The sequence below is a fragment of the Oryzias latipes genome, chromosome 10 (assembly GCF_002234675.1).
Source record: "Oryzias latipes chromosome 10, ASM223467v1".
NCBI lineage: Eukaryota > Metazoa > Chordata > Actinopteri > Beloniformes > Adrianichthyidae > Oryzias > Oryzias latipes.
In genome coordinates this window covers 20,317,999-20,330,759 of record NC_019868.2, presented here as the reverse complement: position 1 = coordinate 20,330,759, position 12,761 = coordinate 20,317,999, and the positions used below count along the sequence as shown (strand labels likewise).

At 37.2% G+C, this 12,761-nt stretch overlaps 1 protein-coding gene across 2 annotated transcripts; it reads right to left on the bottom strand.

The window, feature by feature from the left end:
• Positions 1-8: 8 nt before the first annotated feature.
• Positions 9-12,514, bottom strand: LOC101158777 (beta-synuclein). Of its 2 annotated transcripts, none has more exons than XM_004073396.3 (6): positions 12,355-12,514; positions 11,339-11,472; positions 7,784-7,813; positions 7,605-7,690; positions 3,375-3,461; positions 9-843 (listed from the first exon to the last, which is right to left on the bottom strand). In XM_004073396.3, the coding sequence occupies exons 2-6, from the start codon at positions 11,457-11,459 to the stop codon at positions 814-816; spliced, it is 354 nt and encodes a 117-aa protein (XP_004073444.1). In that variant the 5' UTR covers positions 11,460-11,472; positions 12,355-12,514; the 3' UTR covers positions 9-813. The 2 variants fall into 2 exon arrangements, with proteins under 2 accessions (XP_004073444.1, XP_011478656.1); XM_011480354.2 differs by having other exon boundaries at positions 671-843; positions 11,339-11,469; positions 12,355-12,501.
• Positions 12,515-12,761: the final 247 nt, after the last annotated feature.

Genomic DNA, 12,761 nt, shown 5'->3' with positions numbered 1-12,761 from the left:
TCTTTTTAAATTTATTGTATTTACAGAAGATTTGCATGTTTGGCTTAACACTTAAATCTTTTTAATGACAAGTCCTGCAGTTTAAAGCACACATTGATATGACAACCATTATGATTCCAAGACACAATATATCAACTTTAACTTGTTAAAATCTTCAGTACACACAAACACACACCCACACACACACACACACACGCACACAAACGTGTATAATCTGTCAATCCCTAACAGATAATATACTGGAATGATTTCACGAGCAACTATAAAGATACGATGTAAAAAATTCTTACTTTAAAAACAAATCTCTGAAGAAAGTGCAAAAAAGAAAGAAAAAAAAACACACGGGTATTGTTGACACTTAAAAGGATATTACTGTATTTGTATCTGCTTGCAACCGGCCACATAGTTATAATTTTTTTCTTTCCACCTTGACATTGGAAGATGATAAACATCTATTGCACATTTCTTAATACAGATACACACAAGTACAAAGTCACAGGCCCTGGCTCTGGTCTCATTTCATTGGGAGGGAATCAAAGAAATGAGACCGAGAGGACGGATCCTACATCTCAATAAATACCTACACCCAACACGTTACGTGAATAACATGACATTTTACAATATATAATAATAATATTAAAAGATTTGTCTTGAAGGAAGAACATTTTTCAGTGGGAATGCTTGACTTTTTGTTGTTGTTTTTTTTTTTTGCAACAGGGATATATATAATTGTTATAGCTTCAGCCTTTGTCCTATATTATTATTAGAAATCTTATTGTGCTGCTGGTTGGAGGATGACTCAGACTGATGAGTTTATGCCTCTGGCTCATAATCCTGACTTTCCTGAAACAAACAGTGAGAAAAAAAATGTGTGATTTATTAGACAGACAGGGGAAAATGTGCAAAAACAGATTTAGCATAAAAAATTGAATTCTAATGCAATCACAAGGGTCATTCCAGTAATGGAGGACATTTGAGCTTCAATATTAGTTAAGAAGTAAACCTTCACTTTCCTGATTGTCTGCTAAATATTCATCAATATATGGTAATAAAATAAGGCTTGATTAGCTCACGTTACAGATCATTTGATGATTACCAAATTTAGTGCAACCCTGTTACCTTTTTTTTGCAGGTAACGGGGTTGCAAATGCGTACTAATGGTAACATTCTCTCAGGAGTAGAAGCTAGTTGTTTAGGTAGCTGTTACAGATGACCAAGAGGATTTGCCTAATTATTTAACCTTTGTGCTATCTTAGATGACCCCAGCCTTACATTGACGTTTTCTCCCTACCATGACAAAGGTGGATAAAGGTGGAAAGATTTCATGTAATCCATGGACAACAGTGAAGATCACAGATCATTGTAGAAAAAAGGTTCAGTGCACTGTCTAGTGGGTCTAGATGACCCAACTCCCAACGTTAGAGTGCCTAGGATAGCACAAGGGTTACATACATAAAAACATTATGACTGTCATATTCTGATTATATGGGTAACTGGGTCGGATGGGTTAGAGTGAGACATTCAATCCAGGTGAATTATATTGAATTATTATTGAATTATATTTATCCATGGATAAATATTATTAGTTGGAGTATTTTGTTAATTTAAACAAATGTTCCCAGTTACAAGAGACACAGCTATAACAAATAATACCAAAAAAACACATTTGAAATGTTATTTTAGGACTGCACAGAGGAACAGTGGAACAGTGGTTAGGGCTCACAGTGAGAAGGCCCTGGTTAAAATCCCAGTTGGGACATTTCTGTGTAGAATTGGATGTTTTACCCATCAATGTGTGGGTTTTTTCTCTGACTTCCTCCCACAATACAAAAAGCATGCTTCATAGGTTTATTGGTTTGTGGGAGTGATTGTGGCCCTTTGACAGACTGGCAACCAGCCAAGGATGGACCCCACCTTGGCCCAACAGTAGCCAGGTTAGACAATGCCAACCCTGTGACTCCAAAAGGGGTATAGCGGGTATAAAAATGTAGTTCAAACTGTTTTATAAGGATTTAATATGATTTAAAATGGAAACTATTTTCAATTACTCTTTTCTCTAAGTGTTTGTAGATTTGGTCTTAAGACAAGTAAATTTAGTCAGAAACTACATGATTTTATATTTTGTATGTGGATCATTTGATGTGAAATTGATGTGGTCTTGTAAAATGTCCTCCTATTCTGGAATAACTCAACTTAATTTCAGTTTGTAATAACATATAACACCGCATTCCATGTGACAGCTCCTTGCTGAAGAATGTCCCGCTGACCTATGCTGAATCAGCGTCGGCCTCTATTTAACCAGCAGAGGGCAGTGCAAGTCCAAAAAATTCAAGGAGGAGAAGCATGGATACTCAAAGTATCTGAACCTTGAGCACAATTTAAACATAAACAAATGAACATATACAGCCACTTATGGTGTTTTTTGTAATTAATACATTAACCAACCACACAAGCTAATGAACATAAAACTAATTATTCACAAATGCTTGCTTTCCTCCGCAGTTTCTGAGCCTCCATATTTACAGCAATGCAGGGAGACCCTGACATTACCCACAATGCACGGTGGAACAGAGCGTCATCGCCACACCCATTCAGACAGAGCAGGCACATCGTGGTGAAGAGGAGGATGGGGGAGGGGAAGAGATGCAACAGAACAGGGGGATGGAGAAAGAGATAGAGACGGAGGAGATTGATAAGAGAATGATACAGGCCAGTGCCACACCAAAATCTCATTTACATGCCAAGAAAAGGACAGAAAATAGACAAAATATGCATAAAAAACTAAATGTAAAGAGCATTTTAGATCTTTCATTTAAGCACTAATTTGTTTATTTTTCATTTTTGTAAAAATAAAAGCTATAGTGCATAACCATGCCTCATTGTTGATGGCTTAAATATCTGTATACACGAGTATTCTTTTCAAATATGAATGCAGCTGGTCCTGCAGTTTGTCTCAGTGCTGACAGATTCCAAAAATACCCATAGCCTATGTGGCTGACTGAAACCCTGCATTCATACACATAAAATTGTGAATACTCTACAATTTGCGTTGGTGGGTGTTGCTTTTGCCACTGTACTCCATCCACCAACTGAAGGGTTTGTGTGGGATATAAGTAAAGGTCAAGTGTGGAGTGCTATTATAATGCAATATACCCAAAACGAGTAACAAAGCAGAAGCTCTGAATATTTTTGTGTTTCTATCTATTGAAGTTAATGTGTCAAAACTTAGTCTGAGGTTCGTTCCTATAGAGTTTTTACAAAACAAGTAAAAAAAACATCCACCGGGGTATCCTTGTTATGTGAAAGCACTGCGATACTTGATCCTTCAGGGAGCAGTAAGACACGTATGGACTTGTGTCCTGCTGGCTAATTACCTGCTGGGTCTCATCATATGTCTCCCCTTCTGGCTCCAGCATCCCCTCTCCGTGGCCCTCCATGGCTTCCTGCCCATACTCTTCAGGCTGGATTGAAGGTGAGAAGAAGACAGGAGCATTAATAAAGATCCGTATTTTCAGGAAAGACAGATACAAACAGAAAAAAAAATAGAAACGATCAAGGAAATGGTTTGGGTCCAAACATTTAAGCTGATCCACATTAATAAATGAATATTGCAGTTTGAAGTGCAATACATTGATTGAGTGATTCAGCTGTCAGCAGACTTTCACTGCTAAAAAAATCCTGTTATTAGCTAAAGTTGTAAATCTTCTACAGTGAAATCAAAGTGACAAATGAAACTGGGTAAATATTATATATTTTATGAAATAAAATGTAATTGGTGGAAATCTGGATTTATGTACATTTGGGCAACATCAATAAATATTTTTGCTCATCCCTAAAAAAGGGAAAAGGCACGAGAAGGAAAAAAATATTAACATAAACTTAAAGACCCACTACAATCTTTTGGTCTATTTTCCAAGCATTTCCAGCATTATGATTATGCAATTTTTGGCCCGAATAAAAAAAGACCTGTTTAGTTTTCTAGGACATAGTTTCTCCAGACCCGCAGTGCTTTGTCAGAAATTTGCCTCTGAGTTACAGGGGGGAGAGTTGGCGCAGAGCAAGCCCACCCCCTTTCCCATCAGCCATAACTGAGCTATCTGTTTACACATTTTCCTGCTTGCTTACAGCCCCTCACAACCCTAACCTAGCATTATTGGTGCAATAAAAATGGCGAGAAATATTGGAGCTATTCAAACGTATAAATATACGAACCAGATGCCAACTTGAACAAGGAAAATTAAGACATACGTGGATCTAGTTGTCTAAAATGGGTAGCTTTCACGTAACAAATACAATCTTTTTCAAACTGCATATTTTCATCTGCCCCTGATTCACAATAATTTGATTAAAGAAATATTCAGAAATGCAGTTTTAATCTTAATTTTCTTTACATATGTCCTCCATCATGGCAAAAATGCTACAAGAACATGTTAAAAACACCAAAAAAACAGTTTTCATTGGAGTGGGTCAGACAACAGTCAGCTTTCTGATGTAAACTACTCTCTATCTTTGCTGCACCTATTACTACAGACACTGAAAAATAAGCTAGTGGGTCATCAGTTGTTTATTCTTAAAGCCAACACTAATCACGTCAGTTAGGTCACAGTAGAACAGACTAATCTTTTGTGCTTCTGTGTTCAGTTTGCCCCAACAACAAGATTATCACGGCCTTTGAGGCTGTCTCAAGGGATACCACCACCTAATTATATGGATTATTGTCCAAGAGTGCGTCTGAACCATGTTAGACAATATGATGATTTAAGATATAAATGTATTAAATTACTGTATTTATTCTATGTACAAATAATGTAGGAATTCCCACGGGGCAAATTCTGTCCAAATATCATGAAAATAAATGGGAGAAAAAGCTAAAAGTAGTTGGAAAACACACTTTATTTTTGTGAGCAACAAATGTCGAGCGTAAATAAAACAATGAGATTCATAACAAAAATGATCCCAATCACAATATTGTTTGGCGTATTGTGTGTTTTTCATTTTACTGTAAAAATGGAAATCGGGTTAAAGGGACAGTAACTGATCTATTATTACTATTTTTTTGTATTAGGATTTATTTTGCTATTATCTGTAATTAGGCCGGTCAATATGACCACTTTGTGTACAGAACTAAACACTTCTTTACATTTCCACAGGATGCATCAGCCCATTAAAACAATTCACGTGGTATTCTGTTGGGCAAAAGGCTCAAGTTAAATTTAAATCACAAGCCATAAAACAAGTTTTAAGTATTTTATATTCTGTCACGTGAAAAGTAATTAGACCCTTGATTCGTGTCGTAATCATGTGTGCAGACCTCTGCACTGTTCCACAGCTATCTGCTGGATTTAGCTTCAAAACCTAATTTCAAACAGTTTTGTTAAAACAGGATAGGTTGTTACATTGTAAAAAAGATGGATTCCAACCTGAAAAATTTGATTTTGGCCCGGAAAAAAAGGGATTATTGTATTTTTCTGGAAACATGACATGATGAGAAGTTGCAAAAACTGTCGGTCAAAAGCACTACAGCTGTAGCTCTGCCAAATTTTGCTAATTTCACCAAAAAGACACCACATTTCTCTGACCAAAACCATGTTAGTCTGAAAGGAAAAACATGTCCCCCTTTGAAAAGGCTTTGAGAAGGCCGGCTGGCAGCTTTCAGCAGTAACTTTAACAGGTTTACTCATTGAAGTGAACAGGAATCAGTAAACATTTTGAAATGACTGAACAGGCTCGGCTACACTGTTCAGGCTTGTATTATCACATCTTACAAAACCAAATTAGGTTTTCAAAAATTGTGTCAACCAGTGTTGACCACTAAGCTAGCACTTCTTATCTGCTTTGATAAAGCATTACTGTGTCAGCAGAACTTTGCACTTTTTTTTTTTTGCCAAAAACATAATGTTTAAACCAGCTGTGGAAGGGTGGAGATGCCACAACAAACCTGTCAGAATTTGTTTATGATTTTAGCACTCTTTCCTTTCTTCATGAACTATTCCTGGTTCTTCAAAAATGTTGGTGTTTTTAGCTGATAGTTGTTTTTTGGCGATTGAGAATGAAACAAGCTAAAGACCTTAGGCTAATAAGGCAAATAATCCACCTAAAATGCAATGACAACACCATGCATCTGTCAAGATACTTAACATAGAAAATGCATTTCTTGTGTGCTTCTATGATTAAAAAGCACCCTCTCTAATTCGTGAATGTTTAGGACAGGGGTCTGCAAGCTTAGGCTCCCGAGCCACATGCGACTCTTTAATCCCACCATTGTTGCTTTTTGGCTATAAGGTAAAATGCTAACAATTTGGGGAGGAAAAAGATGGTTACATTAAACATATATTCTCTACATATGTTTCTCTATATATATTCTCAACAGTGTCTAGCTGTTGTTCAGAGATAAAGATCCCTAAAGTATATAATTGCATTTACCCGCATGCATAAAAAAAGAAGAAAAATTAAAAGAATTGTAAAGTGGGTTTTAGCAGCTCTCTATGAGATTTGGTGAGTAACCCAAATAGCTCTTTTTGTCTTAAAGGTGGCAGACCCCTGGTTTAGGAGATAAGGATCATAGCCAGTCAGAGAGCAACAAAACAGTCAGACCACCGACAGAGCATCTTCAATTTACAAAGACAAAAACACTTATATATAATCTGCTTGTGCATGCGTAACTATTGAGTAGTGAAAGCAGGGACAGATTTGGTGTTACTGAGGTCATGGGAGTGGGTATGGAGTGAATGGGTGGACTGATTGGAAAGTTTTGTGTTGTGGAAACCTGATCATGCAACCTGATCATTTAGGTCACAGAGGAGCCGTGGGGAGAGCTTGGTCTGAAGCTGAATATAGAATAAATGCAGGTCGACTAGCAGCTATTTGAATCTTCATGAACCGACTCTCTTTTAGTTTAGATACAAAGTTCAGGCCGTTTGTGCCTATAGAGACAAAATGGACATTTATATTTCCTTTACTTGTGTATATCTCCAACCAGTTCACTATTGCTTTATTGCCGATTGCATCAAGATGTTACAAACCTTAAAGATATTTGTCTACATTTTCCATGTGTACATTTTGTTTCGTCGCCATGTTATATACAATAAAAGTCTGAGCCATGAACCAGTACTAGTTGCAATTAATCTACAACACTTTCTCAAAACCCTAGCTCAAAAAAAGGCCCCCCCAAAAATACTGTAAAGGTTTTAACTACTTTGTTAAAGCTGCAAGTTTATTTTTCCTACGAATAATTCTAAAGCAGGTGTGTAAATATCTTTTATGTTTCTGGTGATCGGAGAGGATGCAGAGAGAAAAAGGCCGTGTTTTGCTTGCTGGTGACTGTAATTACCTCAATGCTTTCTTTGCAGTCCTACCGTAGCGTGTAATCTGCTGTCCATACTAGCGACAAGACAAATGTTTGATTTGTTGCTTTAATTGATCTAACCAAAAACAGGTTATAACACAGCTTATCAATAACAGCTCTGAGTAATCCATCACAGGATGCAATGCAGCTACGGCCTTTAGCTTCGAGGCAAGGCGGCAGTTTTAGCTAATTTAAGAGATTATATGCTGAGATTGTCCTCTGATCCACCACCATCACTGCAGTCATGGTCATTACTTACATTCATGTCAGTAGGAAAGTCATCCTTCTTCCCCAGGCCAGTGGCAGCGACAATGTTGCCGACAGCTCCAGTGGTCTTCTCAGCCACTGCAGACACAAACAAACCTTTACATCAACAAAAATGCTGTAAAACCCAAACCGAGCGTTTTTGTTTAAAAAAACAACAAAACATCTCCATACCTGTCCCCACGCTGTCTTTTGCCTTGTTACCTAAATTCAAAAGGAATAAAAATATAATAAGAGAACATCTGGGGTATTTTTCATTCTTTTAAAATAGTTTTTTTGAGTGAGCAGCACCAAGGTTTGAGCACTCTGAATCTGTCTTCAGTTCAGAAAACTACAATGAATGTTGCTTCAGACTTACATGCTTCTCCTTTCAATAACTCATCTGATGGCTGTGAAATTTAATTAACATTTTTTCATGTCTGAAGAGTCACTACCAGCCAATTAGTTTTAATAAAGGTAAAGTAGAATCATTTATATATATTATCCACTAATTGCCTGAGGCATCATAAATTAAGCTCCCTGGCCTTCTCTCTGCCGTCATATGAGCTAAAACTGTTGGTCAAGTCTTTACCCTTTGGCAGATATCATCCATTACGACCTGTTCTCCGTTAAGCATTTGGTGAATCTACTGTGATCCTGGTGCTGCTAATCGTGCAGGCCAGGTCATCCTCTCTGGTGAGCAGCACAGTCATGTCCTATTTGTCCCATTAGGGTCTTTAAATGTCAACCAAGGAGAAGCAAAGTAACAAATGAGTATACAGCTGCTTCTTTAAAAGACGCACCTCAAAACAGATCAGGCATCGACCCAAGCATAGATGAAGAACTGTATTGTTATTTGGATCATTTTGGGAAATTTAACTGTGAAATATCACCTTTGTAATTGAATAAAGAATCCTTTACAGACATTTGAGTCATGGAATTTACCAAACAACACCATGCAAAAAGTAAAATATAACATATCTTTTGGTTTTTGCTTCAACCCGTTAGAACCCAAAACATCAGAATCGAAAAACATCAGAAATGGGTTTCATGGTCCACATGGTCCTTTTCCTTTTAGGGTTATGAGTTAAAATAACAGATTTGATAACACTGAATTTAAATTTTCTTTCACAAAAAGAAAATCTTATAATTCCTTTCTTTTTTGACATGAGACATCAAGCAAGATAACCACAAAAATAATAACAATAATAATGCCAATGATTATAATAATGATAATAAACACGTTTAGTTAGATTTCCAATGCAAACGCTGATTATCGTTTTATTTATCTATAACGTTGGTTAATTTTAGTTGTATACAAGCTGTACAGTAGTGGTTGATGTGATTAGAGTGTCATGAATGCATAAAATAACTTCAATGAAAGTGTTGCTCTGCTAGGTGGGAGGTCTCCAAACAGCAGCTGTCAAAAGGTGGGTCACAAACCTATCAAATCACTGTTTCCCCTCCTCCAAGAAGAGCCTTCAAGCGTAACATATGCAGCTTTCTAGGACACCACTGTGCTCAACAGTCAGTGAAAGAGATGAGAGAAACATTCTTTGCATTCTCATGTAATGTGGATAAGATAGAAACCATCCTGTTTTGACAACAGCATGACATGTTTGTGAGTCCTGATGAAAGACGAGGACACTGTTGGGTTATGAGATTCTATCTACTGTAAAAGCTCATATTTGACTGGAGCTAGCAAAGAACAGCATATGAAACTGTTATACCAGTTTCTCATCAACAACATCAATAATTGTCATGGTGCTTATCAGAGTGGATATCACACAGTGTAACACAGCCACTTCGTACATTTTATGCATTTTCCATGTATGAAATGACTGTCTTTCATGATACATGCGTGATATACCTAATTCATAAGTGTTTTTCTTGCGTTCGTCATTCGTCAATGTGCGCAGATGTCTGTTGAGGGTTTTGGCGGGTCTTTACATGACTCCCGTTTTGAGCTGTTCAAAATTTCTGGTCTTAGTTTATATGTATTTTACATCATTTGTATGCAATTATTTTGTAAATCTTACACAGTTGTGCATGATTTTTGCAAGTTTGTGGCTTTCCACGACCGTTCCACGTTTGTCCATGTATGTCTGACAGACTTTTCATGCATGTACCACCATTGTAAAACTATAAAATGAATCAACTAAGTAGGGGTGGGGTTAAATAAACTTGGTTCTTCCCACTCATTTTCAAGCAATAAATCAAGGTCTACTTGACTTTAGTTAATGATCACTATTTTTAATTAAACAAATGTGATTAAAATGTCTTTTTTGTTTTATTTTCTGTTTTTTTTTTTAATCTATGCATTTCATCATTTTTGTAATGGCTTTGAAAAAACTATGAACATTCTTTATTGTTTTGACTGCAATGCTTGAAATAAATCAATAAATCAAATCAAATCAAATGTATAGCTTTTGTATAGCATATACAGCACACATCTTGGGTTAAACTACGTAATTGACGCATGAATCACTAATAAATTACATATAAACAGCACAATAATCATGCATGGTTCATGTTCTACTTAAGTGTTCTTTGGTTTATTCGTACTTCTTCTGTGGTTTTAACATTGTTCATTCATGAAAACATCTGGGAAAATTTCATGTAAATTTTTCTCACTTTTTCCACGTATATTCACGTATGATCAATTTTCATCCATGCAATGTGTGCAAAATGAACATAGTGGCTATGTGACATGGCCTTAAAGAGCTGATTGATCATTTATTTTTAAAACGTGTTGTAGACGGTACTTTAGATCCATAGAGTGACTTAACTTATTAAAAAAACAAGCAAACAATACCTATAAAGATCAACTGCTGTAGATTCTTCTTAGAATAAACCTTTATTGATATGGGTCACATCAATTATTCCTTGAACATAAACAGGTTATCTTAAACCTAATGTATATTTTCTTAATTTCCATATCTAATTACATGATTAATACCTAGTTACTTAAATATCAGAAAAGCTGGATTCTGTAAAAAAGCACGAATATTTAAATGTAATTTTCTTTATCTTCTGCCAGCCACTTGCTGTTGCTTTTACTAAGACATCTTTCCACCTCCACAAAGCAAGTGTTAACAACATTATATAAATTAGATTATGATAATTTGATCAGATTTGATTTCAGCTACATGTGAACGTAGATTAATTTGCTGGAAGGTTTTCCATTCCCCTGAAAAGGACAGAGGTAATGGTCTCCAGCATGTGCTCAAACATGTGACATTAGCTGCTCCCGCTGACCCGCTGCTCCTCTGCACCACGATTTAAAACATTCAACTAAACCATGAGTTCACGGGTTCAGATTCCTTCTGCCTGATCTTGTAAGTTCAAATCAGCCTGACTACTGCTGATTTTTTAAAGAAGAGATCTGGTCTCTGTTCTTCATTTGAGGGAAAAAAATGTAATTTACTGCACTTCTTATTAAAATTAGAATTTTAGATCATCTGTGATTCATCATCCCCGGCTTTTCTAATTAAAAAAATGAGGTCTAATGTGATAAAATAAAAACTATGGAATTTAAAGTAGAAGTTCTTTAAACTGCATCACTGTCTGTTCATTGAGTTTTTCATCTTGGATTAAGTCAGAAGAAGTGAGTGATTGAAACATTTGTGTTAGAATGTATGCTGTATGACTTGAATCACATTCCCTCCCTTAGCTTGCTGCTGCTCCTGCATTTGTCAAGGGACATTTTCAGTCTCAGTGGCCCCGCGTGACGATTCGAGTGAAACTCACCTACAAACATAACTCCCTCTTTTGTCTTTTCGGCAGCAACTGCAACTCCCTCCTTGGTCTTTTCTGCAGCCACAGCCATCCCTTCTTTTGCTTTGGACAAACCCTTCATAAACACATCCATCTTGGCCGAGCTACTGTGGAGACACGGAGCTGTCAGTGACCATCACTGCTGTTTTTTTTTTATTAGTACAATAATTACAATCTGTGGAATACATATGTAGCTATCCAATTAAAAGAAAAGTTATAACAATTCTTGTTTTAAAGCAAATGCTGAGGTGGGGGAGGTCAGCACCGCCTCCTGTGGTAGATCGTGACTGCTGCAATTCAGCCATCAGGCTGTAGTAAAAAAAAAAAAAAGTCTGCTCACTCATGCATTTACGTCCTCAATGCATAAAATATTCAAAGGCATGAAGGCTTCAATGAAATGCCTAATGTGGGGGTGCTCATTAATAATTTTATGTCAGTAATGCAACTCTCAGTGTCAATGAAATGCAAAAGGACTTATTTTAGTTGAATTTTATTCTATTTTAAGGATTTGGACAGCATTTTACATCATTTTGTGGCATCTATTTCTGGGATCACCCTACGATGCTGGGGGAAGGGACATGGGATGTAGGTTACAGTGTGATTTCAGCAGCCTTCCCGCATTAAATATCGAATTACTGTACGTGCAAAGCGTGGCGCTCCACTGAAACGGATCAAAGCTGCAGAATCACGGATGTTCCAGTCGCTGAAATACACAATCCATCCCGTCCCATCTGGGATGCTGTGTGTCAGTCAGGTCTGCAACATCCAGAATCGCAAATGCACAAGACGTGTCCATCTGAGTTTCTTTGTCACACCGACGGGTATTGCACGACACATTACAACTACAAACAGAATCGTGTTCAAACCGCAAGTTGTGGCAAGCATTGTGCACCCAATACGACGACGCGGAGGCATGTTCCTATAGTGGTGACCTCTACGTGCGTAAAAATCCATTTAAGAAGCGCAAGACATAAAAAAATCATCCTTACCTATTAACAAATAGTCTTTAAGTTGTTCCCTTATGATTAGGTGGCGCGCTCGAGTTCCACTATCGTGTTAGATATCTTCAGAGGATCACTGTAGGTGGGCCTTCCACGGGCAGTGATCTGCTAACAGGGACGGCCCCTTTTCAGTGCGGTGGAGAACATCACGGTACCCCTCCCTTACCCACCGTCCATTCCTCCTTGTTCCTCTCCTCCAGTCCCTCCACCATCGAAACTATTGATCGGCCCATATTTTCAGGCAAGGAGAATCAGTTTAGAGTTCTGCACATGGGAATAATCAGGGCAGCGGTTACAACACCAGGGCCAAATATAAACAAATAAGTGGCACAGGAGGCATGAGGGATGGACTTTTTAAACATCTAATATTGAAAATAAATGTACATATTTTATTA

What these genes read in the sequence shown, in the direction of transcription:
- LOC101158777 (XM_004073396.3), bottom strand. Translation starts at nt 11,459, where the DNA reads ATGGATGTGTTTATGAAGGGTTTGTCCAAAGCAAAAGAAGGGATGGCT. An exon ending in AAAAGACAGCGTGGGGACAG is followed by an intron (nt 7,691 to 7,783) that starts GTATGGAGATGT and finishes TTGTGTCTGCAG; the next exon opens with TGGCTGAGAAGACCACTGGA. An exon ending in CATATGATGAGACCCAGCAG is followed by an intron (nt 844 to 3,374) that starts GTAATTAGCCAG and finishes TGTTTGTTTCAG; the next exon opens with GAAAGTCAGGATTATGAGCC.